Source organism: Hippopotamus amphibius, chromosome 7 (assembly GCF_030028045.1).
Source record: "Hippopotamus amphibius kiboko isolate mHipAmp2 chromosome 7, mHipAmp2.hap2, whole genome shotgun sequence".
Lineage (NCBI taxonomy): Eukaryota > Metazoa > Chordata > Mammalia > Artiodactyla > Hippopotamidae > Hippopotamus > Hippopotamus amphibius.
The window spans coordinates 25668833-25686555 of record NC_080192.1 but is presented as its reverse complement, the minus strand read 5'-3'; the positions used below and the strand labels follow the sequence as shown (position 1 = coordinate 25686555).

Here is a 17723-nt window from a genome sequence, read left to right as displayed (position 1 = left end):
AGGAGCCAGGAATGTTAAGAATCCTGTGATGCTAATTAGAAATGCACACAAAGAAGGTTATCCCATATGACAGCAGCACTTCAACTGAGAAAAACTGGTGGTGTTAAATGAAGAAGGAAGATGCCCTCCTGAGGCTGGTGTGGCAGCGACGGTAACTGTCAGTGAAAGGACTATTTCAAAAAAAAAAAAAAAAAAAAAGATCAATTTCCAGAAAGGGTTTGAGGTTTTCTGGTCCAGCTACTATACCTACCAAGGGATACTCTTTCTGGTACCAACTCTGGAGGTTTCTATAGTCTTTAAATGTATTATTATTGCCATTATTAAAGGAAAGCCATATTCCCTTATAGAGACTCCAACCACATATCAGAATTTACTGCATCTGGCACTCATCAGGGCAGGTATTCAAGAGGTGACCCTGGACACATTCCCTGCTTTCTGGCCTGCTTGAACTCTCAGCGGACAGGGGGAGCAGCTTTAAGAATTAATGAATGGATGAAGTAATAAAGCTGCTGCTGTTTGGTCACCTGGCCTCCAAGCTCTGACTTCTCCCACCCATTCTACAATTCTACTTTCCCCATGTCATCCTTTTAAGAGACCCTGGTGACTCTGCTCCTTTAACTCTTCTGCTTACCTTCCAAAAGTATATTAGTCTCATTTTCCCTCACCCTCGGGCAATCTCATCACTGGCCATACAGTGCATGTCACTGTTCACTGCTTATTCTAAGCCATGTCTTTGCTGAAGTGTGTAATTTCCTTTAAACAAGCTCCTTAATCTCTGGCTCTGTATTTGTTTTACCTGCAAAATGGAGCTAATAATTTACTTTCCTTGAAGGCAGAAGCCCTGGGACAGATGTTTTCTTGAGGCCCAATCTGCTAAAATCTGTCTAAAATACATATTTTCATGAGTCAGGCTCTAACCTAGAATGTCCACTCTTCCTCTGATCCACCATTTCCAGTCAACTCATCTCTGGTTCCACTTCTCTCTAAGCAAAGCTCTGCCTCTTCAATCCTCACACTTTCCTCCCTCTTTCAAGTGATTCTATACTACTCAGTGCATCCTTACTTTAAAGCTATCTGCTTTGTTCTTTATCTGATGGGTATCATAGACTTTCTTCTTCAACTAAATTATATGTTCACCGAAGACCAGAAGCATGTCTTATTCCCCACTCCAAACTTTTTCTTTAAAAAAGCACCTTTAAAAGCATAACACTTGTGAATAGATGTTAGAGAAGGAGACGTAAAATGATTAATAGAATAAGAATCTCTACAAAATGGGTTAAAAACCTTTCAGCTTTGTAACCTGGTAATGTAAAGGATGCACAAGACAGTTTATTGTACGTCAATTGTACCTCAATAAAATTTCTTAAAGAAAAAGAAAACAAACCACACACACACAAAAGGATGGACAAGAATGTGATAAAAATTCATAAAGTGAATGCGGTGGAGATGGATTTGTCTAACGTATTTCTGTAGATTAGAGCCAGCGATATACCTATGACATCTAAAAGGAGTAGTCTGGGAATAAATAGAAAGAAACACTACTATCCTACACAGAATTAAATCCTCATGTGTGTGTGAGGGGGTGGGGGGAGAGAAAGATAGACAGACATACAGACATGCACACAGACAGAGACACAGACACACACAGTGGATTGTCCCATGACTATCAATGAGTCCCTTGTATTGTAACAGACTATATCCCTTAAGTAGTAGTACTGGGGTGAGGGGGTGGAAGGATGGTAAGGCTAATGCCCATCATTAAACAGTCCCAGAATAACAGACTATTTTAGACCTTGTCTCTAATTTGTGGACTCATGATTTAAAAGCTTGAAAGGACCCTGCACATCAACCGGCTCAATCTTTGTTTCTGAAAGCAGTGGACATCTAGAGAAGGTGAATGCACAGAGAGACTGAGCCCAGGAGCGCGAAGCTTCCTGACCACAGACTAAGCTGGGACCACTCTCTCAGGAGGCTGGCTCCCGTGGCTGCCTGATCACGGGCATCTTTTGTCCCTATAATTTCACCTGCATCCAGCACAACTTTATCACTTTATCTAGTTCTATTTTAATCTGCCTAAAACAGTTAATAGAGGCTTCTTACGAATAAAACACTTTTGTGTACGGGTTTTGATAAATTTTTACTTTCCAGGTTCAAATGAACATAATATAAAAACTTCTATAACACATGAGACCACAAAAATTGTTTACCTTGAGTGTCTCTGTAATCTCCAGAACCTTCTAAGAGATTTTTCAAATAATCTAGAAAAGGAAAAAAAATCACAGTATTTAGTACAATAAAGCACTAAGCGAAAAACATTTGTTTTTCTTATTCAATACTCCAGTCAGCCTTATGGGTTAATATTAATAATTCAATCCGTCTGTGCTGTCTAAAAATGAAAGAATAAAGCCCTGGGATCAACTTGAAATCAGAACACAAAATCAGAGCTAGTAAGAGCCTTGGTGATTTTAGAGATGCGTTGGTGATTAGAAATTGCATTGGTGATTTTAGAGATAAGGAATCAGGCTACTGAGGACATGGTCTCACCCAAGTAATACAACCTCTTTGTGGCAGAGCTAGGACCAGAACCCAGGTCTCCTGATACCCAGTTCAGTGCTTTTACTCCAACACACATGAAATACCTTAATCTCAAGATCAGATGTAGGTCTAGTACCAAATTCCAAGCACTGATATAGATTGAATGCCTAAGGGACTCTGAGATTTGTCAATCTTAAGAGTCTAACAATGGCCAGAACACCAGAAAAATGCAATACATATGTCTAGATCAATGATTGTCAAATGCGGGCAAATTTGCCCCCTAGGAGACACCTGGAAATGTGTGAAGACATTTCTGATTATTACAACTAGGCGAAAGGGGATGCCACTGGCGTCTAATGGTTAGAGGCCAGAGATGCTGCTAAACATCCTACAAATGCACAGGAGAGCCCTACAACAAAGAATTATCTGAGCCAAAATGTCAATAGGGCTGCAGCTGAGAAACCCTGGTCTAGATGAAGATGGTCTGTAAATGAGCAACATGGTATACAGTGGTTCTTGTCATATGAAAAAAGGCAATAGGTTATATTTCATAAATCTTTAACACCAAGGAATGTTACAAGATTTCAAGGTAATACTTCCTTCTCTGTGGAGAAATGTTGGATGACTTCCCATTAACTACCAGATTAAAACAAATTCCATTTCCTGGAATTTCAAGTCCCTGCTACATGGGTCCCTGTTGACTTTTCTGATTTTCCCTCTTGCTACTGCCTTACATAGGCCCTTTGTTCTTAAGTTTGACTCTGCACAATTCCTTAAACACTTCCCATATGTTCCCTGGCTCCATACTTTTTGTCTTTAATGTTCCCTTCTCCTGAATCCTTTCTCTGTCTCTGCATATAAAAATTCTACTCATAATTCTTCAAGGCTCATCTCAAATTCCTCCTCTCCTACCAAACTTTCCATTTGAAAGAAATATTCTTTCCCTTTGAATAATACATTACACAGCAGTTATTCATTGTATAACTTCTATCATTTTCTTTTCATTAGACTCAAGGCTTATTGTGGGCAGGGCCCGCCCACATCTGATTCATCTTTCTATCTCTCATAGTATTTAGCCAGGGACTTTGCATACAAGGGACAAGAAATGCTTAATGAATTTTAAAAAATGATTTTTTTCTTTAGACAGGATTATTGTGTCTTAGTTTAGGTAAAAGGCAATAAAGGCTGAAACCAATCCTAATGCCAGTGGGAGCTGGGAAATGGAAAGAGGAAAGGCATATTAAAAGACAGAATGCATTTTTATCAGATCCAATCTCCATTTAGCAATATTATGGAACAGATATAATTTCACCTCAATGGATTTATGAAGTCATGCTCAAAGGCACAAAGGGAAACTTGGACGTTAGTGTCAGCTTTTCAGACTTAATAGATGACACAAACATACTCACCCAACTGCTCTAACTATACATCTTTGAGACAGTGATCTAAGAACCTGTGTGAGTCTAGACATGCACATTATAAATATCCAGCTCTGGAGATAAGCCACAGCAAGATATTGTGTACGATGCACGACATTAAGCTTCTGTGCACCACGGCATAGGTTCTATCTTGCTAGAGACCATCACAAGCAATTTAGATCTGAAAGTAATCAGAATATACAAATTGGAGAGCATTCTTCCAACCAAATAAATAAGAAACCCACAAAAATTAACAAAATATATCCATTATACACTACACTTAGCCTCATCTGGACATGAAAAATGAACTTAAATCTTACTCTGACTCCACTCAGAATGTATTCCATAAATAAGCCATGTTTGGTGAATCCAAATATTTAACTTTTCCATGAGAGTGACAGGGTTAGGGAGAAAAACTTACTCTTCTTAGGCTACCTCATTAATTAAAAGGGATGTTCCTTAAAGCAGTTGAAGAGTGTGGAAATGAAAGCAGATTTACCTAAGTATCACATTCATGGCAAGTTCCTATTTTGTCTTCTATTCTTGTTCTTTAATACAGAAGCATATCCATGCAAACTGAGACATTTCTCTAAACCAAAAGAGGTCACTGGAAGATATCCATATTAGGAAATCCTGACCTCAAAATCACTGTGTTGAGCCTGATAAGCTTTGAGTTGCATTTTCTTTCCTTGTACTCAAGCTCAGCTGCTGCTCGCCAACCTAAACTTTTAGGAACAAAGTGGAAATACACAAATTGGCCGAGCAGAAAACCCACCACGATGCTGTTGCAAAATCTTGCTATTAATCAAGGAGATAATGGAGTCAGGTTTACTTTCCTTGCCAGTTAAAAAAAAAAAAAAATCTTCAACTTTCAAAATTCAGCTTCCCAAAACTGAATTTGAGAAATTCAACATTCTAATGTATTCATCCATATTTTCAGGGCATCTCATTGCAGTACATCCTCCTTTTGAGAACTTTTACCTTTTCTAGGAAGAAAAGACCACGATCCCCTCAGTTAAGAATGACTCAGTGCCTTAACTACAGAATGAAAAGAATGAAACTGATCACCCTCTGAGTTAGATGGAAGGAGCAATGAAATCACCAGCTGTCCCAGTGACTGTTATAACCCAGGTGAAACCCAGGAAGAGAGACCAGACAGACACGCCTGCATTGGTCATACGGAATTGTTTGCTACATACCATTTAGGTCCTAGTATCCTGCTGGAGCTTCATTAAAAAAATGAGGATAGCAGAGGAATCATTTCAATTTGCCATGTTGGACTTATAGAATTCTATGACTTCCCTGTTTCCACCAAACCAAACTAAGAGTTTTTCAAAACTTCAGTAATAAAAATGCCTCCAATGCTATTGAGGTTATTTATATCAAAGAAACAAAGGTTGGCGCAGCATGCATGAGCACCACAAAATGTATTTCTGGCCACCAGGTGGCACTGTTGATCAATAAGAGCTAATCAATCCCCATCATTACCACCACCCAACATTAGCAGCACAAAACTAACCGAAACATAGCATGTGCAGTTTCAAGGGCTATGCCAGTTAACTCTGTCCTCATATATGAGACCCAGCGTGAAAGAACAAGGACCCAACAAATCTCATATCTTGTTAGAGGTCTAAGTTTTCAAGATATGGGTTCTTAGTAAGTCTTACCATCCTTTGATTAATCAACAAATGATCAACTTAAAGCAAAAAACGATTCAGAGGCACAGTAACCATTTCCTAAAAGTGAGTCATCTGTAGGAATCAGGGACTTTTTAATTCAACAACACCTAGTCAGATTCCTGGACTGTGTGCTCAGAAACGGTTGATGGCAGAGCACAGGGGAAACTAGCATATAGGACTGGTAATGTTCCAAAGTCAAGTACTTTAAATTTGAGGACATGTCTTGTTTTGTATTATCCAGATTTCTTCTTTCCTCTCTAAATATGTAATGAAATCAGCAACAAAATACAGAATTAGGAGATCCAGAAAATGATAAGTCTAGTCAACACAAGCCTGTTTGCCAAAATTTTATATGCTAAAAGAAGCCACCTAAAATTATCCTGACTTGTGAAACAGAGTAGAGATTATTTTAAATACCAAAATAAAGATCAAGTATCAGGTTGTAAGACACACTTCTGCCATCTTGAAGATGGCTTGGTGAAGGGCTCGAGAGCCCTTGTTGGGAGTGAGAAGACAGATTCTTTCTTCGTCCAGCCATGTCTAGCAGATATATGTGGCTCTGGCCGTGCCCTGCAGCATTTCTGGGTGTCAGTATCCTCACACATAAAATAAGTAGGCTGGACCAGACTGAAAAACTAATGACTCTCATTCTAAAATATCATGAAAATTATTTTCTAAATTCTAAAATGCATTACAGGAAATGTGAAAAGTTAAATGATGGAGAAAACTCAAACCACAAACATCTCTCTCAAAAAAGCTATTGATTTTAAAGTTTTCCCTTCTGTTTTTATAAATGCTTGACTTTACTTAATTTTAATAAAATACAGAATTTTATAGCCCATTTAAAGTATTTTAACCCATATACTTTTTTTTTTATACATAGAAGTAGTGAACATCCCACTACAGGGATATATGATATTGGACTTAGGTACTCTATTATTAGACTTGTCATTTTTAAGTTATCTTGTTTTGGCTGTTTTAAATTGGATGGCCATACATCCTAATTTGCTCATATGACTCTGCCATATACCTGTTGTCCAGGTATCACTATAAATACTGCTCCTTGCACTCTTGAAAGATAATGGGTTTGAATAATAAATTGCGTAGTTATTTTAATTATACTTCTCTTTTTCTAAACTTCAGATTTTGGGTGCGTGTGTGGAGAATGGGGAAAATCAACGGGAATGAAAAGGTTTCTTTTTTTTTTTTTTTAAGTACTTCACATACATCATGAGAAACCTTTCCTAAAAGAATATACCAATTTAAAATATCATTATTTATAATGAAAATACCAGCTTCACTAAATGATTGCAGTTTTGTGTATTGTAGTTTTTTATTGCTAATGTAGTAGGGGGAAACTGATAACTTGTTTTAATTGATACTTATGATTCAGAGAACATTAAACATGCCACAGTGTATTTATCATGTATACTTGTTCTGAGTGAACTGCTTGTTCATATTTTTAGTCCAGATATTTATAAAAGTTTTAATATTCTTAGTGAAATAGTTTTTTTTCCATTGGCTACAAATATGTTTTCTGATGTACTATCTTTCTATTTCAACTATATTTTAAACCTTCATAATGTTTTTACTATGTAAAATAGTTGAAAGGTATCAAAATTTTCCTTTATAATTTCTTTAATTTTGGGAGCTTAGAAAATCATCTCTCCTCTCTCTACCTTGAGAGTTTTAATAAATAACCAGTCTTATTTTTTTCCTGGTTTTCCTATATTTTAGTGCTTCATATGTAATTTTATTTTTTTAGAGCAGTTTTAGGTTTAGAGAAGTTAAGGGGAAGGTACAAAGATTTTCCATATACATTCTGCTTACACACATGCACAGCCTCCCCCAGTACCAACATCACCCACCAGAGCTGGGCAATTACTACAACTGATGAACCTACTTTGATACATCATTAGCATCTACAGTCCACAGTTTACATTACAGTTCATTCTTGGTGTTGTACATTTTATGAGTTTGGACAAATACATATGTGTGTGTGTATATATATACACATGTACACGTATATATATATAAAAAGACATGTATCCATCATTATGGTATCATACAGAGTATTTTTACTATTTTATATTTAATTTTGATTTTATTTTTAGTGTATCCAATAACATATAAATTTTAATTTTTCAAATGTTAACAGCTTATTCAATAAATAATCCTTTCTACTGTCTTGCACTTCCTACTTTGTCAACATCAGATTCTCAAAAACAACAGTCTATTTCAAGTTACCTCCCTATTCCAATGACAGAATAATAATTATTATTTTTAATCAACAGGTCTATTCTTGCAATGGTATTATGCGTCTTTAACTGTTGATGTTTTAGAATACGTAGTGACTGATGGTCCCCTCTCAGAATATTCTTTAATGATGTACTCTATTTATTACTATGTACAAAACCATTTTGATATGTATCGATAAAATTATAAACTAAGTTAACCTTAATGAGAATATGAAGTGTCAGCAACTAGTTAAAAGCTAAGTTAATGGTTCTATAGTGTCAAGTATCCCTTTCAGCACAAATGCTAAACTGTGGGCTTCAGGAGGACCAGGAACCTGAATTAATTATCTTTATATCCCCAGCACCTAGAACAAGGTCTGGTGCATATTCAACAAACGTTTCCTGAATTTTTTTTTTTTTGGCTGCGCTGCACAGCATGCGGGATCTTAGTTCCCCAACCAGGGATCGAACCCCGTGCATCCTGCAGTGGAATCGTGGAGTCCTAACCACTGGACCGCCAGGGAATTCCCCAAATGCTTCCTGAATTTATGATGGACTAAATGACATTCATTTAGGGTTACCACTTCTTGTTCCATATTTTACTAAGCAGATGAGATAATACACTGAGGGTCTGACTAATTAAAAAGTGCCCCAGTCTCTGCTCTAATTCTCCTGCTTCAAATATTAGCTCAGTTCTGATCCCTGAGTATGTGGCCCAGAGCTACCTAAATTGGAAAAGTGACTTTTCCGGGCTGTCAGGCTCACAGATTCATGTTCTTGGAAAGCCAGTAATGCCTTTCTGTGAATTGAAAAGGCCACTCCTCCTGGACTGAGGCAGCCCCTCACCAGGGTACACAACATGGCGAGCAGAGCGCAGGCTGGACTTAGAACTCAGCCAAGTCTGGTCCAGAAGTCGCATGCCCAAAGGACTCACAAACCAAACCTGACATCAGGCTTGTGCAAAGACAAAATTTTGGAGCAGATCTTACAATGGACAGAATCTCCCTTCAGTCCCATTTTAGTGGGACAGGTTGGCTTGGCATATACAGAACGCCCTTAGGGGAGTCAAACCCATATGAAAGTCTCTCAACAAATGTAAACATCCATTATTTTGACTTGTCGAGACTGCTTTTCTTCGTAGATACATTTAAGGCTGCCAGTTTATCAAGTGAGAATCTCACATGTACAGAAATGGTCTTGACACAGTCAAGCCCCACTTAAAGAACCTCTTATCTATATTTGCTCCCCACCATCCTGATTATTTAGGTTTGGGGGAGATAAGTATATTTTACTACCCAAAGAACTGCTAAGTGAAGAATAAACCAAATATAAATACCAAAGTGAATTCAAGTTTGACTGAATTTCAGTCTTTTCTCTAACTGGAATAGTTCCTTTAAAAAATATATATATATATATATATATATATATATATATATATATATATATATATATATTTGGCCACAAGGCTTGTGGGATCTTAGTTCCCTGACCAGGGATCAAACCTGTACCCCTTCAGTGGAAGCTTGGAGTCCTAACCACTGGACCACTAGGGAATTCCCTGGAACAGTTTCTGATGTTGAGCCCATGATGCTGACAAACACTAAAAGGGAAACTCTTCTGCAACAGTCCGCTTGCTAGATCTTTGGCAAGGCAGGTCCCAGCAATAGAGGCATTCGCTACTTGCAGGGAATCTGGGTCAAATCTATACTGAGAATTGGAAAAAGAATGGCTTTGTAGTAATGTCTATGGGTAGAATTCAGAGGGTCTGCAAACTTGGATAGGCAATACCAAACAATATTTCCACTAACCTCTAAGTAAAATACGGAATTCCCTTCCATTACGAATGTAATCAACAAATCACAATATTATCAATGACACTGGGGCTTTATCACCATAAAAGTCACATATTTTTTATATCACATTACAGTTGTTGGAGGCATCTCAAAATATTGTTTACTCACACCACTGCTTCAAAATCATGGTAGTTATTAGATCCACAGCACCAGCTCTTCTTATTTAATGTATTATCTAAAGAAGTACATGTGTTACTCTGTCACACTTCAAAATTATTTTAATAACTTTATTTCAGGCCAGTTGGTTTTCTCTTAATCTCATGAATTCTATTCTGTAACTTAAAAAATTATTCTGAGAAGAGATCCACAGACTTCACTACATTCCCAGAGGGATTCTGGCTTAACCTTAAAAAGGTTAAGAACCCTTGTTCTATAGAGAAAATGAGTTTACATTTAAAAGCTACAATTTAATAGAACAAGCAGACAAAATGTGCTTACCTCTTATATCCTGAAGTCTTTCCATAGTATTACAATACTTCATAGACATAATTTATTAACATACCTCTCAAAATACCTTATTCACAACTACGATTAAAAATGAATTGCAAGGCTTCCCTGGTGGTGCAGTGGTTAAGAATCCACCTGCCACTGCAGGGAACACGGGTTTGACTCCTGGTCTGGGAAGATCCCACATGCCTCGGAGCAGCTAGGCCCGTGCACCACAGCTACAGGGCCTGCGCTCTGGAGCCTGCGAGCCACAACTATTGAGCCCATGTGCCACAACTACTGAAGCCCACGTGCCTGGAGCCCACGCTCTGCAACAGGAGAAGCCACCACAGTGAGAGGCCTGCGCACCACAACAAGGAGTAGCCTCAGCTCTCTGCAACTGGAGAGGGCCTTCGTGCAGCAACGAAGACCCAACACAGCCAATAAACAAATAAATAAATTTATTAAAAAAAAAATGAATTGCAACAGATCAAGAGCTGAGCTAATTACAATGGGAATTCTGAATGTCATCACCCTCCCATTTCACAGGGATGGAGCTGCCTTATATCAGAGGGCTTTGCGTTACTCAGAAACTAAATTCTTTGGCTGGTGTCCAGGACAGCCTCGCCTTTCATCAAGTTCTGCTCTAGAGAAGGTGTCAGAACGATTTTAGATGCAGAAAATTAGCCCATGGTTTTCAAACACTTGCTAAGCATAAGTTTGAATTTTCAGAAGAAAAATTTCCATTTTCAGTAAGGGATTTTTAAAAGTCCTGTATTAATTTGATTCTGATCTTTTGTCAAATCTGCTTATTAGCCTGTTCATAACTCAAATTTATAGCTTCAGAACACTATAACAGATGTTTTTAATATCCCATTTTCTACCAACATGGGAAATCCTGGACTTCTAAAACCTAGAGGGAGTTAATGCCATCCTAGACTAAAGGCATAGGTTATAGGAAAAGTAATATAATATGTTGTTAAAGTCACTTATAATGTAACATAAATATTTTGAACAAGATCAAAGAAACTACCTGATCTAAATTTAATCAAAGTTCAAAGGCCTGCTTTCCCCCCGCTAAATACAGAAATGGAAAAAATACTTCAGAGGAATTTTTAAATTATATTTTTCATTATATTTTCTCCACTATGATCCCCACTGATTCACCATGTTTCAACATCAATGTAGTAGCTTTCCACAAATAAAAGACTTTTTACTGAAAAATTCACAATACATATAACACAAATAGAGACCAAAAACAAAACAAAAAAAAAACCCCACCTAACAAAAAAAATCAATCCTAAAAGGATATATGACAGTCATCCCTGAATGGTAGAAGATGAAGAGGGACTCTGTTTTTTTTATAATACATATTTTTTTATAAGCACAAAAAATGCCTTCCAAAAAAAAAAAGTGACCCTTACAAAAATAAATTTTCAGAATATTCTCACTCAAACAAGTGGCCAGATCAATATAAATTTTAGGAACTGAGAAGAGGAAGAGCCGGGAGGGACCCTGAGGGGTTGGGTGTGGCCCCAAAGAGTAGGACTGTGAGCTCCATAAGGGCAGAGACCACCACTGTGTTGTCTGCCAGAATGTATACAGAGGCCCAGCTCAGCGCCAGCCCATATCAATACTGGCTGAATGAGTAAGTGATTAATGGAGGAGAGAATCTGGCCTTGAAGGTCAAGTTTCAGGAGAGAGGAAGACACTGAATGCAGCTAGAGCAAAGGCAAATAAGGTTCAGGCAATTCTTTGGTTATAAAGAACAGGTTTATAATTGTGGTCTTTATACTGTGGATAAACAATTTTTTTTCCTAAAGTACAGTTTAACTTACAGCAGTTTTACACTCATAGCAAAATTGAGGGGACGGTATGGAGACTTCCCATCTATCTCCTGCCCCCATACATGTATAGCCTCCCCTATCATCAATAGACCCCATCAGAGTGCTACATTTGTTACAATGGATGAACCTATTGTGCACTGACACACTGTAATCACCCAAAGTCCACAGTTTACATTAGGGTTCATTCTTAGTGTAGCATACTCTGTGGGTTTGGACAAATATGTAATGACATGTATCCCATCATTATAGTAGGATAAGCAAGTTTTCAACTTTCCTAATAAGCAGAATAAAAGTATGTCTGTGAAATGATAGAAAATATATATACAGGTATCTGTGGGGGATTAGTTCCAACCCCCTCAGATACCATCTGCTCAACTCCTCTATATAAAGTGGTATAGTACCGTCAGCCGCCCCTACTCCATGGGTTCCAAATCTGCAGATAGCAAGGGCCAACTGTAGGGTCTCTGCTCCCAGTTCCTGGCATAGCGCTCCCCAAATCTTTGTAATTTTCTAAACGATAGAAGCATTAGGAGCATCTTTTGTTCTAGTACCTGGTCCTTGACCCTAGTTCTGACACAAAGCTGCCTTGGAATTTCCTAGCTGATAGTAGTATCTTTTGTTGGGTCTTTTTTTTTTTTTTTTTTTTTTGCTGTGCGCGGGGTTTCTTTTTAGTTGCAGTGAGTGGGGGCTACCCTTTGTTGTGGTGCGCGTTGCCGTGGCTTCTCTCGTTGCGTAGCACGGGCTCTAGGCGCGTGGGCTTCAGTAGTTGCAGCACATGGGCTCAACAGTTGTGGCTCACGGGCTCTAAAGCGCAGGCTCAACAGTTGTGGCACACGGGCTTAGCTGCTCCACAGCATGTGGGATCTTCCTGGAGCAGGGATCGAACCCGTGTCCCCTGCATTGGCAGGTAGATTCTCAACCATTGCGCCACCTAGGAAGCCCAATAGTAGTATCTTTTGTTGTAATGAGGTGACTCTTGGTGGGCTCCTAGATGGTCACTGGTCACCAGAAAGACCAAGCCATGACTAAAAGCTTAAAACTTTCAGCCCTGCTCTTCATCCTCCAGGAAGGGGAGAGGGAGAGTTAATGATAGGTTATGCCCATGTGATGAAGTCTCCATAAAAATCCCAGAGCACAGGGTTTGGTGAACTTCTAGGGAGCTGGTATGCACACAGAGGGAATGGGAGTTCCACCTCACATACCTTGCCACGTGTAGCTCTTCCATATGAAGTTCATCTGTATCCTTTACCATATACTTCTATGGCAAGCCAGTAAATGTAAATAGGTGTTTCCCTGAGTTCTGTGAGCCCTTCTAGCAAATTTTTAACCGCAAGGAGAAAGTCTTGGGAACCCAGATTTACAACTGGTCGGTCAGAAATAGAGGTTACAGCCTGGGACTTGTAAATGGCATCTGGAGTTTGGAAGGGTCAGTCTTGTGGGACTGAGCCCACTATCTCCAGGTAAAAAGTGGCAGAATTGAACTGAATTATAGGACACCCAGCTGGTATTGAAGAGAATTGCTTGGTGTAGGAAAAAACCCATATATCTGGTGTTAGAAGTGTTGAGTGTGATAGTGTGAGAACAAAGGGAAGACACAGGAGGGATGTGTTTTTTCTATGGTTTTCTTGGAAGGGGGTGTGATAAGGGTAGCACAACCAATAGGAAGATACTGCCACAACTTGGCGTGAGTTTAGAAAGGCCTGGCCCGGAGCATAAGAAGGGAAATGGAAAGGGCAGGAAGCAGAGGCAGAGGAAAACTAGTCAGCAGATCCCACAATGGAGGAAAGACGAGGAAAGGGAAGCACTTCAGTTCTTTCCAGTTTTGTTTCTGGGTACCCGGAAGAGTGTTTTTACTCTTAAAAGTAATGTATCAATCCACCCATCCATCAAATGTTCCCCGATAGCACTGCATAGGGACTCTCAACCTCATAAAAAGGAACGTTTGTTTCCTAAGCCTTTCAGTCTACTGAGTCCTGGCTATGTGCCAGAACCTCTGCAGGCACTGTTAGGATAAAAAAGATAGTCTCTCCGCTGGACTGATGAGGAGGAAGGAAATAAGCAGTGGTAAAAAATTAATGCTGCTCCTTTAGCAGCGTCTGTCCACTTTTAAAATTCTTAAATATTTTTATAGCTTTTTATGGTTTATTTATTTATTCATTTATTTATTTTTGGCTGTGTTAGGCGTTCATTGCTGCACTCGGGCTTTCTCTAGTTGCGGTGAGTGGGGGCTACTCTTCGTTGCGGTGCGCGGGCTTCTCATTGCAGTGGTTTCTCTTGTTGCGGAGCATGGGCTCTAGGCTCGCAGGCTTCAGTAGTTGCGGCACGCGGGAGGGCTCAGTACTTGTGGCACAAGGGCTTAGTTGCTCCGCAGCATGTAGGATCTTCCTGGACCAAGGATCAAACTCATGTCCCCTGCATTGGCAGGCGAATTCTTAACCACTGCACCACCAGGGAAGTCCCAGTGCCCTTTTTTTTTTAAAATTGCTCCCTCACTGCTGCCTCTAGATTCCCCTTTGCCCTAACTCCAAACAGGGTTTGGGCCCCACACAGATTTAAAGATCTGGCCAGATCCACTGGTTTTGAGTGGCCAAAATAAAGGTAAAATTTACAAGTTTTTCCTGCTTAAATTAAGTAAATCACTTAATTTTACTACTTAAAAAAAAAACAATTCTAACCATAAGCATTTCATTATACAACATATACATTTTCTTTGATCCTATTCTGAGTTGAGCTTAAAAAAATATTATCAAGAATTTAGTTGGAACTTTTTACTACAATGAAGGAAGACAGAGCCTAAATAAAATACCCACTAGAAACCCAAATTAGGTCCTAAAGAAAACACTGCAAGACAATAGGATGATTGTTTGAATAGCAGGGGCATGACTGCTGTATCTGGGGATTTCCACTTACCTTCCTCTAAAAGGATTCCAAAAGAAACTATCGTCACTATACTTCATCCCTGCATTTCTCAACCTTCCTTTCCCAAGAAGCCACAGCGAGCAGGAGGCTACTTACACCAAGCCAGGTAGGAATCCTTCCCTTTCTCTACCTGACACTCAATAAATCAGAGTTGTCAGGAGTTGCCTTGAATAGTCTCACTCTTTCTCTCTGCTCCTGTATATTCTGTGCCCCTGGAATTACTCCAAATTCTAAAATGGAAATAGAAGTACTTCCCTCACATGGCTGTTTGGAGGATTAAATCATTGAGCTTGTTTATCCAAAGATGAGGATCCATTCATTCACATGTTTAAATAGATGCAAACTTAAGACTTAAAATCCAACTTCTAAAAGTCTAAGTGCAGGGGCTTCCCTGGTGGCACAGTGGTTAAGAATCTGCCTGCTAATGCAGGGGACACGGGTTTGAGCCCTGGTTGGGGAAGATCCCACATGCCACGGAACAACTAAGTCCGTGCACCACAACTACTGAGGCTGCACTCTAGAGCCCGTGAGCCACAACTATTGAGCCTGTGTGCCACAACTACTGAAGCTCGTGCACTTAGAGCCCGTGCTCTGCAGCAAGAGAAGCCACTGCAGTGAGAAGCCCACGCACCACAACGAAGAGTAGCCCCCACTCACTGCAATTAGAGAAAGCCCACGCGCAGCAACAAAGACCCAATGCAGCCAATAAATAAATAATTTATTTTAAAAAATAAATAAATAAAAATAAAAGTCTAAGTGCACAGACAGGGGCACTTGGATAACAAAAGTAGAAATATCTTGCAAAGTAGAGAGCAATCAGAACATAATAAAAAGGAGTACTCGAAAATCAGTTTTAAATAAAAATACATATAAAACATATTAGTATCAATCCCCATATGTCCTTAGGATTATATGATCATAGGTGCTTTGCCTAATACTATTTGTGTTGCTAGGGTAGGACATTTCATGCCTCTGGAGAAGAGAATATCTCTGAAATTCTCTCTCTCAATGTTGTCCTTTAGGCTAAAGATATTTTGGTTAAAGAGATGTTTTAAACGTAGCTTAAAACCAACCAAAATTATTTCCTGAACAGCTTTCAAGGTATCCCAAACTGACCCAGATATATTGGGGTGCACTAAATTATTAATTATTAATTAAGACTCACTCCTTGACCTTAAGGAATTTATAACCAAACCAAGGAATTAACATTCAAATCATACAAATATTAGCAAATTCACAACGCATCAAATAAATATTTACGAAGTCACACTGCACCAATACTAAGGGTCAAGGAGAACTGGAGTAATCAGAGATGGCTTTGGAGGGAATGGAGGACTTCAGGTCAGGGTGGAGGAAGGCAGGAATGTGAATCAATGGAAAAAAAGACATAGAATGCACAGTCAGTTATTGCTTTACAAAGTCTATGTTCTTTCTTGAACTTTATTCCTGACTTTGTAACCTTGAACAAATGAATCCATAGTTCCTAAGGGTCTGCTATATATAAAGTATTGTCATCATTTAAATAATGGAGATTTTCCAAGTTGGGGGGGGGGGGGTACTTTAAGATTAAAGAAGACACAGCTCAAAACTAACTCCAAGCTCACGTCACGTTGGTCATAAAACAAATGAAATCTGTTATCTTAAAGAGAATTTTTAAAACTTGCTATTTCACCATTAACCAATTAAAATCAAACTCAGCATGAAACCTACATTAAACACATGTGTAACTCTTTTACTTAGATCTGTCACAGTGTGGCAAAAAAAATATTTTTACATGAAAATTTGAAAACCTTGCTCCATCCTTCTCCTATTTGAAACCATAGTTGTCTTTTGCCACTAAAAACAGTACTTGATTTGGCAGCTGTAGAAATAGCCTAAGCCATTCAATAGCTCATTTATGATACAGCACTGAATTTATCTAGCAAAAACACAACACAAGCATGGGTACTTCCTTTTGCCCTGTGTATTCTAAATCTTTGCCAAAAGCAAAGGAAAGAAAGTACAGATGGACAGGATATCCTCAAATTATTTGGTTTGCCTTATGTCATTCCAGAGAGAAATCTAGCGCCTGATTCACAGTTAGAAATTCAAATTAAGCAGAAATACCGAGGGTAGCCAGTCCTGGGACCGAAAGCCAGGCTTTCCTCATCAGCAGCTCACTAGGCAAGCTTGGAAGGTATGAAGGCTTTGCCTAAAGGGAAATCAGGAAATCCTGGCTTTCCAGAATTCACTACCTCATGCAATATAGTGCTTGGCTTAAGAGAAAGTCATTAAGGATAAAAGCATGCATGCCACTTCTTAAGAACACTAACAGGAACCAAGTACCTCAAAGTCTATTTACATAAAATTACAACTGACTGAATTTAGAGTTGCAATGGCATTTGAATATTCTTGTGCATTTGGACACAGTTCTTAATGCACATTATATACGTATATTAAGTCACTACATTTCGGCAAATATCGCAGAGGACCTAGTAGTATACGTTGGATACTATGCTTGGTACTGAGACTATATTGGCTTTTTTGTGATACCAAACCATTTAACCACTACAAGCCTGTTATTTCATCTACGTAAATAATATTGCAATATATGCATAGTTATGGTGAAGATTTAAAGCGCTAATGAATATGAAGTCTTGAGCACAGTGTGCCTTCACTCAAATCATAGCTTTCTTTTCCTTTTTCTTTCTTTTTTTGAACTAGCACAGTGGTAAACTAGACACACAGGCCTGTAATCTTGAAGCTCTAGTAGAAGATAAAGACAGACATGACCAGACATAATGATGAGAAGGAGGAGGATAAGGATACA

At 38.8% G+C, this 17723-nt stretch overlaps 1 protein-coding gene across 6 annotated transcripts in view; it reads right to left on the bottom strand.

Annotated features, from left to right (window-relative positions):
* FGD6 (FYVE, RhoGEF and PH domain containing 6) overlaps window positions 1-17723 on the bottom strand; it is a 110172-nt gene that overhangs the window by 30394 nt on the left and 62055 nt on the right. For all 6 annotated transcript variants that reach the window (XR_009054753.1, XR_009054755.1, XR_009054754.1 and 3 more), the window contains exon 9: window positions 2208-2258. Coding sequence is in view for 3 of the 6 variants with exons in the window: in XM_057742296.1 (XP_057598279.1) it covers window positions 2208-2258 (51 nt within the window). In the remaining 3 variants the exon portion in view is untranslated. The remainder of the gene's footprint in view (window positions 1-2207; window positions 2259-17723) is intronic.